Consider the following 18447-nt stretch of genomic DNA (forward strand, 5'->3'; position numbering starts at 1 on the left):
CAACTTGCTAACCCAGAAATACCCCAAAAACTTCTTTTCAGCCATTTTATAAAACTAAATTGTCTCACTGCGTAATCAAAAAAACGTGAAGCCTGGCTTCTCTTAAGTCACAGGAATTTGGATCATGAACCAGGGGCAGAGTTGGGAGGAAGAACCACAGCCCTGTTTTTTTCAGCAACAGGGAAATACTAATTTGGCTCAAACCACCTTGTGAAGTCATCTTCTAAGAGGCTTGAAGGGTGTTAGCACGCGCATTAATGTAGTTAAGAAACTTACTTTTGCCATTCCATGTCTGGGGATAGACAGATAGTTGGCGCTCCTTATAGTTTTTGTGAGCATCAGATTATGTTAATGTTTACATTTACATGATTTATATGACTATTAAGAGTTCCTTTGATTAGTCTTGGATGTGGATGGTCGATCTCTAGCCACACGGTGTAACAGCGATGTAAAGCTGGAGTCCTCTGCCTCGCCTGCCATTATTCCGAGCGAAGAATTGACTGCTCCGTCACCTCAGCACCTGAAAGCAAGCAGGCGGGTTTGCTCCTTGTAGAGCTTTTGCCAGCGAAGGAGCAAACAGCGGCTGCTCCCTCCTCCCCACCTGCAGCACCGAGAACCCGGGGGTACCACTGCTGGCTTTTAAATTGTATGTAGCAGCGTACACCAGCCCTGCTCAATGGCTGTGGCTGAGCTGGATCGTGGCGGGTTACCTTTGTTTCCATTCAGACAACGCCAGAACTGGTGACAACTGCTTTGGCAGTGCTGTGTGCCTATATTTAGGGTGACATCCTTATCGTGGTCTTCGTTATGCTGGTAGGCGGTGTGGAAAGTTCCCATCCAGATAAAACTTACAACCAGAAGCGATCAAGTCGGCACTGCCAGGACGAGCGTGAGCGTGCCTGCGGACCATGGGCTGCCCTCGGTTCTGTCTCCTCCTCAGCTGGCCGGACATTCCCTAGGGATGCTGTTCGGCTCCCGGGGCTGAGATGCTCTGGGGCTGAGCTCCTGAGCCTGCAAGCTGCACGACAAAAGTGTCAGTGGTTTGCTGCCCTTTCTCGCTCTATGGCTTCCCAAGCCAGGACCTTAGTCCATGCTCACTACCTCCCCTTTTCTCTTCATGCTGTCCTCTTCCCCAGCTCTGCATTTCTCATTTCTTAAGCCTCTTTGGAGATGCCAGCCAGAAGGTGCAGATCCTTAACTGTCTGAACATCTGTGCAAGATGTGGGGTGAAGGGGGTCCTGTAGACAACAGGGTGAGTTGCTGTTTGGGTCAGGGGTTCCCAACACCCATCTGCTTTATTCTGTCTTAGCCTGAGCCTCTGACACTTGGGGCATGGTAGGACTAAGGTCAAGAAAAAATCCAGAAGGTAAGGAGGCTTCTCCTGAGCTCGATGCACTGCCTGTAAATCACAGCTGGGTGGAGGAGGTAGGGCTGGTGTGTGAATGTATGCACTTGTCTTTGACCTCTCCTAATAATAGGATTGCTGAAGCTGTAAACATTTGGGGTGAAACTGGGGATTTTTTGCTTGGTTGGTTTTTTAATTGTGTGATTGTTTAGTGCTAGTGAGCTGGGTGCTTTGTTGTTACTGTGGTATTTTTATTTTTTTTTTCTTTAAAGTATAGAAATTCTGGCATAAACCTGTTGCTTTTATGCGAAGAAGAGATGTTGCAAGGTCATTGTGTTGTGTTTTATCGTGCATTTTTGCTTGCTCTGTCAGTTAGTCTGTCTGGGTTTTTTTTTTATTTGTTTTTTTTTGTGACTGCCCCACCCCAAATTCCTCAAAGCTAAACAAGGAGAGAGGGTGTGAAGCTGACTCATGACCAGACTGAGAAAGTAACTGAGGTTCACTGGTGTCCTAGGGAGGGGAATACTAATGCAGCCCTTTGTAGGGCTTTGATAGATGCAGGTGAATTCCCCAACGTAGCTTCAGATTTGTGTTAATGGATGAGGCAGCCTGGCCCGTGCATTTCCATCCAACAAAGAGTAATTTCTAAAAGAACGTGTTAAACAGTTCTACAGGTTTACGGTACCAGGTGCTGGAACTATCATCTAACTTGTTAGTCATGCTACAATTATTTTGAAAAAAATCCCCCCCCTTTTTTTTTTTTTCCAAAGGTAAGGTAAGGTACTCCTCCAGTCAAACCAATATTATCTTCTTGGACAGTTGTTATTTTGCAAAATGATATTTTATTGGATTTTTTTGGTGCGTAGCTTCAGATGACCTTAATTATAAATTAATGCTCAAGAGCTTTGGATTTGTCTAATGACCACCCTCATGAGATTGATGAGAGATTGTCTAGTAGTCAAAGTTTTTGAAAAGTTTGCCAGCCCTCTGTATTGTTTTTCCTGTGTTACGTTTGCTTTCCACTGTGTTCCTGGAGCCTGCACTGTTAGCCCTACCTGAAATACCCATGGATTTGAGTGGTTTACAATTCAGTTACACCTTCGGATCATGTGCTCTCTAATTGAACTTGTGGAATATTTTCCTTTCTGTCCTCCAGGCTAAATAACAGGATATTTTTGGTGAACATCTGTTAATTATGGAATTCACTTCTTTTGGTCCACCATAAGAAGAAATTAGGTTTGCTTTTTTTAAAGGATACTGTCTGGAATATTGTTTGTGGTAGTGATATTTCTTAGGGTTCACGAGTATTGTGTTTTACTGCATGTGCTTGATCAGCAAAGAGAGGGGTTAGAAAGATGAGGCAGAAACAAAGGGTTTGTGTTGGTTTTGTTATTTTTTAAATACATACAATCTGAAAAATGTACTGTATTAAATAAATGAAATAAATATTTCAGTGTGCATTTTTCCCCAGCTAACCTGTTACTACTCATCTAGTAGAAGACAGTGTTTACCGCTTTTTTTTTTCTAGAAATGAAATAGGAATAAATACCATGTTAAGCTTTAAGTCCAGTTTGTATCTTGTTAAGAATTAATTTTTCTCTCTTGCTTTTAGTCGAAGCATCTTGTCATAATGGAGATGAAACAATGGAAACAATCGAGGCTGCTGAAGCACTTCTCAATATGGACTCCCCTGGTCCTATGTTGGATGAAAAAAGAATAAGTAAGTTTTTTATGAAAGCAAATCCAGTCTGTATTTGCCTTGTTTATTTGTGAAAGAAGGAGGGATTCAGTGCAGCGTGGTTGCATGGAATTGGTAAGATTATTTTGCTTCCAGGTAGCCTTTACGTACATAGTTTGGATATCAGAAATCCAGTGCTGTATGCAATGAAGGATTTTATTGCCATGCCAGAGTTGAACAGGTAAGGAAAGAATCGAAAATTACAGAGGGAAAGTGTGAATGAAGTCAGGTAGTTTAGATTGCAGTGTTTTGTTTGGCTGATAGAGGATTAGTCTGTTTATGTTGTCAAGATAAAAGAATATACACTTACATCTGCAGATTGCTTTAAATGTGAATAAAAGTGTGTGATCACCAAATAATTGCGCTTTTTGAGGGAGTGGGTTTTATCATTATATTGTTCTATTTTAATAGTGCTTCTGTAAAACATTGTTGGCGCATATATTCCATTATGAACTAGTCTTCTCTACCATGAAGGCCTTAAGTGTCATAGTTTTATTTTATTCTGTGTTTAAATTTTTGCTGTAAAAACCTAGCTTTTCAAAGTCCTTGTGGTTGTGTGAAAATACTCCTGTTGTCCCTTTTCCTTAAGCGACTATGTTTGGCACAACTGAAGATGATGATATGGTGGCTCCTATTACACACGTGTCAGTCACGCTTGATGGGATCCCTGAGGTGGTGGAAGTTCACCAAGCACCAGACCCTTACGCTGAATCACCAGAGACTCCAGAATTCGAACAACCAAAGAAGAAAAAAGGTAAGATGCTACTGGAGAACAGCGGCGTGGAGTAGGAGAGCACTGGGTGGCACACTCGCCTCCCCTGTGGGTGTCTGGAACCATTCTGGGTGCCAGCCCAAAATAACTGAGTGGGCTCAGCTAGACATACAGAGAACGCATTCTTTTACTGGGTAGTGTGAGTGCAAATGCTGGTGCTTAGATACTAATGATGTTGGAGAGGTAGCAATGATGGCTTATCCCATGGGAAACATGAATCTCTGCTTGTTCCTATTTATAATTTCTTCCTCAGAGCAGAACTGCAGTACAAGCCATAGAGCTTTTGTAACTGTGAATCCTGAAGTACTTTAATTAGCTCTTATTTAGCTTCAACTAAAGATACTTGATCTGTTCAGAATATGGGATGAGAATGAGGAGGGTTTTTTAGCTTTTCTTAAATATGAACGGTTTAATTTTATGTTTTTTTTAAATAGCTGCATGCTATAGTAAGTGTTAGTCCCATTTGCGGTAGGTAACGTTCACACAGTGTCCACTGAGTGATGTTCCATTAGATTCAGTGCTGTGCCAGAGTAATGAAGTGGTGTTAGACCTTCTGCTCCTGTTTTCCCACCCTGATTGAGTGTGGACCCCACCAGAGGTCCTGAAGCTGATGTCTGCGGTGGAAAAGAGTCATGCAGTGCAGGCAGATGTGAGGTGCTGTTGCAACAAACTTAAAAAAAAGGAAAAATAAAGGAAGAGAGTTACATTTCTGGAACTAATCCTAAGGCTGACTCAGAGCATGAGTACTTTGACAGGTTCCCCTGTGCAATAAAAGCCTTCCAGAACAGGGCTCCTGCTACCCAGCCATACTGCCGAATGAGAGTGCATTTTTGCTGCTACTTTTGCTGCTACTTCCAAATGTTGGGAGTCATTATGTGAGAGAGAGAGCACATCGGCCTCTGGAGATCTTGGGGAAGCCTCCTGAGCCCTGTGTGTGTCAGAAGGTCTGGTCGGGATGGGTGTGGGTCGGGAAGTCTCCGATTGCTGTAAGAAAGCTGAACTGAAACTGCTGTGGAGGAGAGCTTTACCAGCAGCTGCCCCGCGAGTGCTGCTGGGGAAATTACCATGGTGTGTGCACTACTGTGAGATAAGCAACTATAAGAGGATTTTAAACTGGTTTTGTTTTGTTTTGTTCTTTTCTTTTCTTCTTCTTTTTCATGTTGGCTGCTATGTGGGTCAAAACAAGGGGCTGCTGTCTGCCAGACATTTAACTTCTTTGGCTTGATGCTTTCATACCCTCTTTCGTGTTGTGCTTCTGCTTACTCCCACTCCTTCCTCCTCCCTAGCTGTAGGTTAGAAAACCAGTTGCTTCACAGCAAACGTGTTTGGTTTTGACAGTTATATCAGATAGAACAAATACTAGAAAAGATGCATCAGCTTAGTGTTACACTAACTACTAATTTTCAATGAAGTTGAGACTTCGTGAGGTAGATGGTATGGTCTGAGTGATGTTGAAGTATTACTTCAAAATGTCGAGGGATTTGTAGGGCATTGGTGTACAACAATTGCTGCAAAATCTTATAAATTTTGTAGTGCACTTTAGGATGACGTACAGTGTGTGTGGGGGGGTTCTTTTGGGTTTGTGTTGTTTTTTTTTAAAGTGCAAACCGTTTCCCTTCCTTTGGTCAGTTTTGTGGCACAGCAAAGGACTGCGGTCATTTTGCCTTATTCGCACCACTCATGATTTTATAGACTTCTAGCATATATAACCCATAAGCTACATTTACAGGGTTGCATTGTGCAGAGCGTTGCCAGCTAACTGAGCCAGAATGGCACTGCCACGTGGAGCTCCTCCAAGGAAATGTTCTGCAAAAGTGATTTCACTTCCTTTCCTTGTGGGCCTTACTGCTGCAGTAAGAGAGCTGTATGCAGCCATCTGCTCAACTCCAAACCCATGATCAGCATGATGCTTGTACTCGTGAATGTCTGAGCACTGAGCTGTCGAGCTACAGATCAGAAAGACAGGAAAAACAAAGGGATGTCAGAGAAAGAAACTTGGAAATTTGCTGTACTAATACCTTCAGTCCCCTTCTTGCTATGGGAGGTATCTGGCAACAGGTGGTCACATAAGTTATATACACGTTATATTTTAGATGTAGACTACTTAATATGTTTTTACATACTTTTTTTTTTTAATAAACAAAACTCACTGAAAACAGTGCAAGAAAATGTACTGAACTTTTTCTGGTGTGGTGTAAAATATTTAATCAGTATGAGCATCTCGCTGTCTAAATATCACATTAATTTGTAACACAAATTTCTAACCTGAAGTGTTTTTGCAACCATGGAAATAGGAAAGTGGAAATACCAATTATAAATTCAATTGGCGATACAAAATTACGGTAGTTCCCCATAAGGCTTAGCTCTTTCACATTCTTCATTCTTCCTCTTTGTAAAATTCTCTCCTAAAAAGGAATTTAGTGATGTGCTATGAAAGGTAACAAATTCATGCTCTATTGAACCAAAGGAGGAAGCGTGCTAATGCTTAATGTGCTTTCAGAAAACATCTTCTTTTAAACAAAGGAAACATATCTTGTATGCCTCTGTTAACTGTCTTTTTGATGGTATCAGTCAGTGCCTGGAGATTATAGCTCGCAGTGTAGTCTAAAACCATCAGCTTAAGTATCTCTAGCCCAGATACAGAGCAGTAACATCAATACCTTTCTGTAAACAAGTTTCACATTCTTCACTGATTTCTAATTTTGGATGGGTTTCTGGTAGAGGATTGCCCAAATAGAATGTCCTGAAGTAGTCTAGGCTGAAGTAAGAGAGCCTAGAATTGCTGTAGCAGTAGTATTCATACTTAGTAGCCTAGGTTATCTCTCATAAGAAGTGCATAAATGATATGGGATCGCAGTAGTTCAGTCATGACCTAATTGAGCCCTCATCCACTTCATTTTCTTTTAAGAGCTGATCTCATTTGGACACAAGGTAATTAATGATACCAAAATAACACTCCCCACTCCTTAATTTACACCTGTACAAGAGGGGAGACAAGATGAGCACCGAACAGAGTCTTCCTATGACACAGCTCTAAGGGGGGAAAAGCACTTAGCCAAAGTTACCCTGAGGGACTTCTTGTGCGGTAGAAGCTCATCTATACAAGAGTGACTTCATCTAGACATTTTAGGGAAAACAGACATTCCTGCAACCAGTAATGGTGAGTGGAACAAAGCTGCTAAAAGACGTATTCCAGTATTTCTTTATCCTTTTATATGCTGATATATTAAAAAACCAGCATTGTAGAATTTCCTCCCTCCCATCTCCATTCAAATCAAGGAAGACATTACTGGCCAGGATAATGGCTGAACTTTGTGTCCTGTCCCCAGTCATGAATCCTGTCTGAATGGAAGCAAGAAGATTAGAGGACTCCAGGCATTACTAGAGTTTCCTCACTGTAGCACTCTCAATTAGCTATCCCTCCTCCCCCTTGCCCTATCAAAAAAAGAGAGAGAAAGAAAAAGGTGCAAAAGTGGACTTAGCAAGACTGCTAATGTCAGAAGGTGAGTACTCAAGCCAGTGTTTCTTATGACTTCTTTATAGATACTGGGAAGCATAGAACAAAGCAGATAGCGCAGGCGGGCACTGAGCTGTTTCTTTCAGAGCTAGTGAAAAACCCTCACTCATACTCTGCAGCAGAGCCGTTTCCTTACTAAAACAGCCCCTAAAAACAAAACCAAAAGTGGAACGTCATAGTCTATGGGATTGCACAGGCCTATTAGTCTTGCCTCCTTAGAACATAAACTCTTTGGAAATGCAATAAATTGAGAAAAAGAAAAATACTTTCATTTAGATCTTTAATTATGACAATATGCTATTTGGACTAGAAGTATGTTTCTCTGGGTCCTATGTCTGCTTGGTCTATTCTGCCTCTCAAAAGAGCAAAGCTGGTACATGAATAATTTAGGTATTGTCAGTGTACTAAGCGGTCGCTGCAAAACCTGATAAGAGAAATTTTTATTTCATAACAAAGTTATGAAGGTTTCTGATTAATTACATTACCTGTAAAAGCTGCCATTGCAGGGAGTGAGAACTAATAAAGGAATAGGTTCAAGGTTTTACATTGAAAAATACTTCAGCATGGCTTGTATTTTTTACTCCAGTTATGTTTAGGTAGTTGATTTCTCAACATTTTCAAACGAATGCTCTTCGTTCTTGTTATCAGTTGTAACTAACTTCTTCCTTTCAGTCTTCCTCACTGGATAGAGCCACCGTGCTTATGACTAAAACCTGGTGTTTTTTCAGGGCCTGTTACTGGTTCTACTGGTCTTAACAAACAAACAAGTGACTTTCCTTTACCTGTAGCCACTGTTGAGAAAGGTGTAAAAGACAACAGGACTGAAAAATGTTTTCACATGTCCACGACATGAGTGAACAAGATAGCACTCTGTATTTTATCTAGCTTTTCCTGTTTAAACTCTTGCTTACAGTTAATAGCTCATTCTTCTCATCTCATCTGTTTTAAGTGCTCTTAGGAGTACCTAAAAAGCCACAGAAATTTCCAAGGTACGTGGACTTTGGAAAAGTGAGCATAATCTTAACTAGAAGTACACTAAGAGCACAGGGAGTCCAGTTCTGCTGTAGAAATTGAAAAAGTTCAGCATAGAACTGAGCTCCTAACTTAGTACAAATTGAATCCTCTCTGAATTGGGGGAAACAAATCTCTTCCCTTTTTAAGTCCTTGGTCTTTTTTATTTCCGTTTTTTTTTTAAGCTACTGTTGACTTACTGGTGGTTTATTTCAGGGAAGAAGCCGAAACCGTCTCGTCCTGAGTCCCCTACTACAACTCCAAACATATCTGTGAAAAAGAAAAACAAAGATGGAAAGGGTAAGTCAGTTGTCACTGAAGTTTTTAAAAGAACATTGTTTCTGAGTGACCTGTGAAAAGAGAAAGTTCACTAGTTCTCTTGTGATGTAAAACCAGGTCTTATGCTCAGGGGTGGTTAATGTCTCATCTGAAGGCAAGAAAAAATTAGCACACAAGATTTCTTGGTGAAATACCCAGTTCCTAGGGAGAATAACGTATTTGTCAGTTTAGTTGCAAGGGTTCTTAGAAACAATTCAACCCCCCGCAGAGGCTGCTGCGTTTTGAGTGAAGTCTTGGGGAGCGCTTTGCATTGTATTAGTGTTTCTTGGGCTGTGGTTATTTTGACAGATGATCTTTGAAAATGTTTTCCATCTGTGTGTGTCTTAATTCTGCATGAGGGGCTAATCAAAGCTGCCACTTGGCAGCAGGAAGTACCAAGCCCTGAATTTTGAGGAAAGTCATAACGCAGCTTGAAGACTTGGGCAGAAAACTTGGGGTTTTGATACTTCTTTCATTTCTCCTGTGTTTAAAAGGAAACAAAAAAAAATACCACATAACTGATACAATAAATCATATCCTCCAGACTGAACTGTTCAGTAGTGCCTGTCACTTTTGTCAACAACTCTGTTGCTTTGCTGTTGGGTCCAGCACCCACACCCATGCCCGGGCTGGCATTTGAATGGCAGCCTGATGCTCCGGCGCCCACCGAGTTCTGCTGCGGTGGAGAGCTGGGAGCTGGAAATGAGCCCCCCCTGGGTCACCCCAAGTGCCTGCACGCACACCTAGGGACTGATGTGCTTGCATGTGTGCAGTACTTGCCCGGACAGAAGCCCAGCCAAATGGGGAAGGTGGTGGCATAAGAATGTCAGACTCTCTTGAAATCAGAAGAATCGCTACACTGACAAATGAGTTGTTTTTTTTTTCTTTTGAAGAGGTATTTTCTGCAATAACTGGGAAAAAAACCGTGTTAGCAAGCAATAAATATTTAACAGGTTAATGCCAGCAATTTTGAGTATGCATTGTTGCTTTTTATAAAAATTAAAACCGGATTTTTAAGTAAAAATGAAAAAGAAGTATCAGAGGAACCTCCAAGTTGTGCTCCAATAAAATAATAGAAAATATCCAAGCAGCTAGCCACAAAATTAAAAGGAGGAAGAGTCTAATGCTTCTGTCAGTAATAGCAAGGATACACCATACTTCACATTTGTCCATTGTTACAAAATTGCTAATTCAGAAGGAATTAAAAAGGAGCGTGTTCCCTGAAACCACTGCCTGTTACGAAAAAAGCTACAACAAAAGCATTTGTTTTGCATTTTGAGGAACATAGAATTGAAGTAAGAGGGATATTAATGTAACTGGCCATGGCAAGGAAGCAGCTAGAAAATCGTGAGAGTTGCCTGTCTCTCAGTATCCACAGTGTTCCCCTAAGGGGAACATGTATGCTAAAATACTAAGCCTTCCATATAATTATTTGATGCAATGCATTGAGAAAACTGTGCTTTCTTTGTATTTCTTCTTGGGCTGTGACTCAGAGGAGGTTAAAAATTCTGCCAGTGAGTAAAGCAGACGTGGTTTTTGCAGACAGTCCTCTGCACAGTGATTTTCAGTGGCTAAGCAGTGACAAATTTTCAGATTGCCCTGATGCAGTTGAGCATTTTTAGTCTAGACTAGAACAAAAGTACCCTGGATTAGATGGTGAGTGGCTGGGAATGCTTTCACTCCTGGCTGAGACAGCAGTTTTAACCTTTGCCTTCAGGGTATCCGAAGGCAAACAGGCTGGCGTTTTATGTAAGCTGGGAGACATTTATTGCAGAGGCAGTGTTTTTTTCTCTAGGGATGCTCACTTTTCAAGTTTCCACCTGCTGAAGGAGCTGCTAATGTTTTGTACTGCCAGTGCTGATGACTTTGCTGAATATTTGCAAAATATAGATTATAATACAGTAGTATGGGAGTTTTAATTTGTAAGACACCTCCTCTTGTTGAAAAAAGTTTAGACCGGTGGTTGTTAAAGTTGAAAAAACTGCCGGCTTAAATTGAAGCTAAGAAAAGGGATCCTGGTGATACTTTCATAGAAGAAATTTTTTCTTCCTTTCTCAAACTAACAACATAGCACTAAGAAGCTTATGTGCAGCTTCAAGTGTCCAAAAGAACATCAGACCCCAAAAGCCTTAAAAAAAATAACAGGGAAAAGGGTCTCATTAGTTATATGAGCTTAGACTCCTTAAATATGCTTTTGGAAAAAAGAATATACAAATTTTGTCGTAGTTTTAAGTATTCACAATCTGTGATTTTAATACTCTTTCTTTATATGTGGTAGACACCGAACAGGTGTGATGGATTTCCATATCTAAGTGTTTGTGCCTGCTTGTTTGTAAAATGAAATTTGAATGTTGTCTATCAGCAAGTGCAAGCGCTCACTGGATTAAAAAAAAAAAAATATCTCTTTCTGAACTTTATTCTTTAAGGTTTGCCTGCCTCAGCATATGCCACTGATTGCCCCATATAAATCTAATTGTTAAAAGTAAGGATTTTGTTTAGCCTTTTAAAGGATTGTAACGCTCACCTCAATTCAGCAAAGTATTTAAGCAAGGGCTTAATTTCCAGCATTTTCAGAGGATGGACCTGAACATGTTCCTATTCGAGTTAAAGCAATACTGACTGCTTCTGTAACTGGAATAGACAGGAGGAAAGTGTACTCATAGGTGACTAACGCTGAGTTTGGTGGTTGGAATGGCGTGACTGTGGGTTGACTGGTACCTGACGCTGTAGGTTACAGACGGTAGCTGGGGTGTTTGGGCACCCAGATTACAGTAACTAACAACAATCGCTTCCCATGCCCTTCCATCACTATTTCCTAGTCTGGATGATATATTACAGTGTATTCATAAAGATACCAGCGTCTTAATTTTTAGATTATTTACATCATTAATAAAATATGGTTAACTAATATTTTTTTCTTTTTTTCCTGTGTCCTGAAATACTTTTATTTTAGGAAATACAATTTATCTCTGGGAGTTCTTACTAGCACTGCTCCAGGACAAAGCTACATGCCCTAAATACATCAAATGGACTCAAAGAGAGAAGGGCATTTTCAAACTGGTAGATTCTAAGGCTGTGTCCAGGTTGTGGGGAAAACACAAAAACAAACCTGACATGAATTATGAAACAATGGGTAGAGCTCTCAGGTATGTGCATTTTTAATAATAGACTGTTTATGTTGCCTTAGTGTTTGCATGTGTTAAATGCCTCATCTGATTTGTATAACAATAGAAAAGAGTTTGTATTCTATCAATTTGTGAAATGAAGATGTTATTTCAGCAAAACAAATAAGCTAATGTCATGGTTTAACCCCAACCAGCAACTAAGTACCATGCATCCGCTCGCTCACTCCTCCCTGCTCCCAGTGGAATGGGGAGAATTGGGAAAAAAAAGTAAAACTTGTGGATTGAGATAAGAACGGTTTAATAACTAAAAGAAAATAAAATATAATAACATCAACAATAATAATAAAATATAACAATAATAATAATGGTAATGAAAAGGAATGTAACAAAAAAAAAAGAGATAAATTAGACCCAAGAAAAGAGAAGTGATACACAGTGCTCACCACCCGCTGACTGATGCCTGAGCAATGATCCACACCTCCTGGCCAACTTTCCCCAGTTTATATACTGAGCGTGACGTTCTATGGTCTGGAATATTCCTTTGGCTAGTTCAGGTCAGCTGTCCCAGCTGTGCTCCCTCCCAGCTTCTTGTATACCTGCTTGCTGGCAGAGCATGGGAAACTTGAAAAATCCTTAATTTAGGATAAACACTACTTAGCAGCAACCAGAACACTGCACCGTACCAGCTACTAGGAAGAAAATGAACTCTGTCCCAGCCAAAACCAGGACAGCTAACTAAAAGTAACCCTTACTAACCTCAGCCCCACATCAGCCACCTTTAGTCTCAGCTCAGACATTTTCAGGGCTGCTGCAAAAACTGCATCTTCAGAGTCAGCCCCAAAGTAAGAGACTGAAGATTCCAAGTGAGGCAAGCCTTTTACATAAAATTTGAATCACTTTTCTCCAAAAAATCCTAAATTCAGTTGTATTAATGAAATTATTTCTACTTGTTGCAAATGATCCTGTTTCCAGTGCAAGATACAGTTTTAGAATTCAGGTGTGGTTGCTTCTCTGAACTCCAACATACAGACAGTTTTGAAACATCTTATCATGTGCCTCTGCCTATCGGGCTGGGATTTTTCTCATACATAAAAGACTTTGCAAAACAAGCAGACATTCATGAAGCTTCAGTCTCATCTGCTGACTGATAATTGTCCAACTGAGCAGCTATGCATTTCTTTTCATTTCCCTTCACCCCTCACCTCAGTGTGCATAATTTCAAATTGTAATATTAATTTGTAAATATAACAGAAGTAGTGCTCTCCTGTCCTATTCCCTTTGCTTTGTTGTAGCTAAAATGTCTGCCCGTGCTCACTGGTGAATAAACATTAATTCAGGTAACTGGAAGAACTGTATGAGTCAGGAGGAGAATTACAAGTTTCATGCAACTTTTAAAGTGTATGAGTTGATAGCGGAGCTGCCAAGTCACGGAGTTCTCTCTCAGAGTTATCTGAGGTTGAAATTAAAAGGTGGCAAGAAACACCAGTAAAAGAAAGTTGTTTGAGAAAAAAATACGCTACTAAATTGGCCACTCCTTTATAATGAAGAAACTAGGCACTTAAAATATTGTTTACTTGTTACTGCTGGTCTTTTTTTTTGGGGGGGGTTTGCCTTCCCCCCCCCCCCGAAAAACACTGTGTAACTTGATGTGTGTACGCTTTAAACAGATACTATTACCAAAGAGGAATACTGGCTAAAGTAGAAGGTCAGCGCCTAGTATATCAATTTAAAGAAATGCCAAAAGATCTCATCTATATAGATGATGAAGATGCAAGCCCTAGCACTGAATCATCAGATTCAACTCTGCTCTCAACTCCTGTGGCCAATAGAAACCAGTCGAGCAGAACTAGAGCGTCTGCAAATGTGGGAACAAAGGGAGGATCAACCACAGTGCTAAAAACAGGAAACTCAAAGCCTGCTAAGCTGAAGGAGCACGTAGAAGTTGTACAGCAGCAGACACCTGGCTTGACTTCAGAAGTTTTGAGGACAATGCAATCTCCGCAGCCAGTACATCCCACTCAGCTTTTTCGGACAGTTCACGTAATGCAGCCATTGCAGTCCCTCACAGAAGGACATGCAGCTGTAACCAGTAATGTTCCGGATGAAACGTTAAATCCCTCGGTTCAGAATATAAGGTAAGAAAACGTGCAGAAGATAAATGTATGAATAATAATAAATTCACTGGATGATGGCTAGATAGGCTAGAATCTTTTGTTGTGCTTCAAAAAAATGCTTGTCTCCCAGTTCTGTTGAAGTGAAACAGTGTCTTTGTGGCTGATCTTAGGAATTGGGAGTTACTATAGCATACCGTGACGTGTATGCTCATAAATGCTCTGCCTTTGGTGGAGGGAAACACATCTTTCCTGCAGTATTAGGCCTCATGCAAATCCTTTAGAGAGGGAAAATACATAACTTCTCTTTAAAATTGGTGTCATCAGTTCTGTCCCGCAGCAAAGGCAGTGTTTTCATGGCTCTGCTTTTTCATTGACTATTAGGTGTCTTCGCTTTTGAATTATACATGGTGTGTCTGCATGATCCCTTCAAAAAGATTTTCCTTCTTGCTTCTTAATTTTTCTTCTTAAGAATTTTTTGTCATCTCTTTCATCTTTTGTATTGTCCCCAGTTACAACAAGGGAAAGCTCTGTGTTACCTACTCTAGCATTTTGCTGCTGTTACAAGAGCATATTCTTTTGACTTTAGAAAACAATTAACGGAATAATCTCATGGGAGCTGTATCTGTAGACTATTTTGGGAGACAGTCATGCTTCTACTCTTCATTTGTAAGTCAGCTGGCTAACACTACACAGCATTTAAGCATCATGACTCCTTTGCATCTACCTGTTGGTAGCAGAATCCTAATTGAAGAGACTTTGAAAACAGTCACTTAAGCCTGGTTTTACCCTAGCCTGAGGCGTCCCCTGATGGAGTTTGTTCATCTCCACTGACTACAAAAGACCTAAACCAAATAAACGTTCTTGCAATCTAGGCCTCTCACAGGAATGTCAGAGTTGTATGTGGTGATTCTGGACCTTAAAGCTGTTTCAGGAAAGCTTCAGGATGTAATTCAGGAGCTGCACATTCTTAATGAATTATGAACATCACCTTTTTTTTGAGATTTGCTGTGTTAACATCACCATTACAATTGTTATCATTTTGTGCCACAAAATGGCAATAGTGCTATTTCCTGCTCCTTTCCTCTATTCTTTCCTTTGAAAACTACATCCAAAGCCACCAATAGATTTGGAGTGGTACTGACTATCTGTGGTTAACCATGCAATTTTGTCAGAGAGAAGTAAGTAATGACACTAATGAGACCAAATAATTTCTTCATTTCCAAAGAATAAGTTTTGCTCTCTCACCTCTGCTACTAGAGGGATGCTGTAAAAGCTAGTCAGTTGTTAAAACTCCACTTATATAAAAGGAAAATCCAGAATAGCAATAACAGCTAGGTTTTTCAGAAGAACTGAAACTCTTTAGAATATCCTCCATTGACTGATATAATAGAATCAATAAGAAACACTTCAGGAGATAACCAAGTAGTTGAGGAGGCTGGAGATTTATATATAGGAAATGACAAAACTAAGTCTGCAGCTTCAATGAAGAAAAAAGGTTATATTATCTGTTCTTTCCTTGGGGTAAAAAAACCCCCAGACTTTAAAATTATCCCTGGACTTCCTAGTTTGAATCCTGTTGGGTTGGTTTTTTTTTAATTTCCTTAAAAATTATGAAATGTTTTCATTCATGCTGCAATATGAAAAATTCACACTGAAAAGGGAAATTCACTGCTTAGTAAAGGCTGCAAGGGAATAAATACATTGGGCCATGAAAACAAAAATATTTTTCATAGTTACTGTAGGCACTGTGAAACAAACTGGAAAGAGTTACCATTTTGAAGTAGACAATATCTGTTTTCATTTGTCTTTTAATTCTAAAATGCATGATTTGAAATAAAATTGTGCTTGCTTATTGTTCTAACCAACTAGAATTAGTTCAAGATGCACATAGGAGAGGGAAGGGTTATGTTTGATCAGAAGTTTATATGACAGATAATTATGAAGAATTTGACCCCCCAGAAAAGAACCCATTTTGGAATTCATTTAGAAAATTAATAAAAATTGCATCAAGGTGATGTCTTGTAAGTTTTTAAAGCTTAGGAATGAAGCTACTCTGTACAATGCAATCCTTTGATTTCAGGGTTGATGAAGGTTTTAATTACTTGTAAAAGTTGACAAGGGCAATACAGTAAAAGGAAACAAGTACAGACATAATTGAAGCTATACAGTACCATTTAAGTCAGTAGAATAATGCTATTAAACATTAATGGGGGAAAAAGTTCAGCAATTTGCACCCTTAAATAGCTCTAGGCTAGACCTACACTAGATTGTGTATCAAAACCAATATCAATAGTACAGATGGTATAAAAAATGGTAACAACAAACAGATCTGTAAGACCTAATAAGGCAGGCAGGCAAGAAGTCCAGCCTAACATTTGGAAAGCTGCTCAGTGACATTATGACATCCAATTATTGTGTTATGGTATTTCACAATTTGACCTTGGGCAATAAGCTAAGGGGGAAAAAGTAGCAGAGATGATGCATGTGTGAAGTTTGACTGAAGTAAAAGCCTTAAAGCCTTAGAATTCTGTATTGCATTGGTTCTAAACCATTGTTTGTAATTTAAATTATTCCACAAAGTCTTCAGTTGCACTTTCCTTGGCCAAGATGATGAAGTGTCTCAGATGAAGGAAAAAAAAAAAGACCCATCAGATCTTTTCAGTACAGTATGTAATTACTGAATGGTATAGAAGTATTGCTAATTAAGAAAGAATGTACTAAGGTATCTGAGCAGTTAGAGTGAAAATAAAAACTACAACCCAGATTTTTTTGGTGTGCTTTTAACCCAGATGGGCCAAGCTGCAAACCAAGGTGCTGATGAGTCCTGTGCAGTAGTCACTGCCCATTCCAGGCTCTAAAAATACAATTTATGACAGATACATTTCTGCTCACTTTTGAATTGTAAAATTCAAATAGTTTGGTGAGGTAGAATGGCACACTGGATTTTGGGTTGGTTTGTTCAAACAGCTGTAAATCTCCAGCAGTTGAACGTGTTTGTGTACACATTCTGAATTGCTGCAATGGGGCTTCCATAAGGGTTGAAATGAATGGTCTACGTGATTTGAAAATGTACAGCACGTACGATTGCCATTATAGACTGAGAGCTGACAGACCTTCTGATGTATGCACGCTCTTTGTAGGGGTGTGGTTAGATTCACTTTATAGTAGTTTTATAGGGAAGCATGAGGACAAATAGCAACACTGGTTGCCAGTTGGTGTTCAGAGGTTGGGGCATGTAGGTAGTGAAGGGCATTTGGGCGAAATGGCAGCCAGGGTTTGGGAATGATCCACAGAAGGTTTTCTGATGCATACTGGTTAGTGGTTGGGCTCTGCCTTGAAGCGTGAACGTCTTGGACCCATGTAATCTGTCTTATGGAATGTAGCTTCTGAAGTTTTATTCATATAAATGTTCTTCTCTCTTCTTCATAGAAATAAATGGTCTTCCCTCTGCAGCAATTTACTTCTGTTGTGTTGTGAGAAGAAAAATATAGGGAAAATATCGAGGATTTTTGAGGTCAAAACAATTGGCTTCTTAACACTTAACCGTATCCTTTAGAGAAAAAGTCTGAACATGTATCTTCTCTGCTGAGGGACTTGGTAAAAGAATCATATTTGGAGAATGTTGTGAAGGGCTTGCGTCACCATCCCTCCCCTGCGCTAGGCAGCATTGCCTGGTAAAGTCTGGTCCCAGAGCATCACTGGGAGAGCGTGGCAGCTGTTCCCCAGGGTCTCTTTGAATTTCTCAAATAAATGGGCATGCCAGTGGAAATCAGGGGTTGGTTCTTCACAGGAGACAGGCAGTGCCTTCCTTTATAGCTGCACAAAGCTCATGCAGAGTTTTGTGTACTTTGAGGGGAGGGTCATGTCTTAGTCTGAAGTGGAAAGGTCTTGGCTTTTGGGTGGCTTTTGACGGGCTTTTTATACAAGTTTTGGTGCTGCTGTATGCAGGGGAGACAAGGAGAAGTGTTGCTTGCTAGGGACAGATGCCTCAGTGCCTAAACAGAAAGGCTGTGATGGGGTGCTAACCCAAGCTTGGGAAACAGGGCAGGAGTAGGGTCAGGTCATGCAAATGGAGTTTTGCTGATGAGGGAAGACATCTAGTATCTGTAGTGGGAATATTCAGAATTGCAAACTTACTGCTGTTCTGCAGGTCTAACCGCTGTGGCTCGATGGATGCAAGCATTGCGGTCTTCAGTCATGTAACTGGGAGCTGAATTTGGCAGCACATCTTTCCAGTGATAAGGCAGAAATGGCTCTGTGAATGAGCATTTTATTTCTAATTTTTTCCAATGACCCATCTTTTTTAGGGAAGGAAAAAAAAAGTCTCTATGAATTTAGTGCTTGTAAAATTGTTCTGTTTAAACCAGAATAACTGACACAGGTTAACCAGAATACCTGGTTTATTGGAGTAATTATGTTTTAGCTTGGAATTCAGAGGCACCGAAGCATCACAGAATCATAGAATGGTTTGGGTTGGAAGGGACCTTAAAGATCACCTAGTTCCAAC

At 40.2% G+C, this 18447-nt stretch overlaps 1 protein-coding gene across 4 annotated transcripts in view; it reads left to right on the forward strand.

Moving 5' to 3' along the window:
• Positions 1-18447, forward strand: part of ELF1 (E74-like factor 1 (ets domain transcription factor)) — an 84855-nt gene that overhangs the window by 57136 nt on the left and 9272 nt on the right. For all 4 annotated transcript variants that reach the window (XM_010576564.1, XM_010576581.1, XM_010576572.1 and 1 more), the window contains exons 4-8: positions 2958-3065; positions 3673-3837; positions 8600-8683; positions 11655-11847; positions 13494-13961. In XM_010576564.1, the coding sequence (XP_010574866.1) occupies positions 2958-3065; positions 3673-3837; positions 8600-8683; positions 11655-11847; positions 13494-13961 (1018 nt within the window). The remainder of the gene's footprint in view (positions 1-2957; positions 3066-3672; positions 3838-8599; positions 8684-11654; positions 11848-13493; positions 13962-18447) is intronic.

Source organism: Haliaeetus leucocephalus, unplaced genomic scaffold (assembly GCF_000737465.1).
Source record: "Haliaeetus leucocephalus isolate CR32 unplaced genomic scaffold, Haliaeetus_leucocephalus-4.0 Scaffold32, whole genome shotgun sequence".
NCBI classification, from domain to species: Eukaryota; Metazoa; Chordata; class Aves; order Accipitriformes; family Accipitridae; genus Haliaeetus; species Haliaeetus leucocephalus.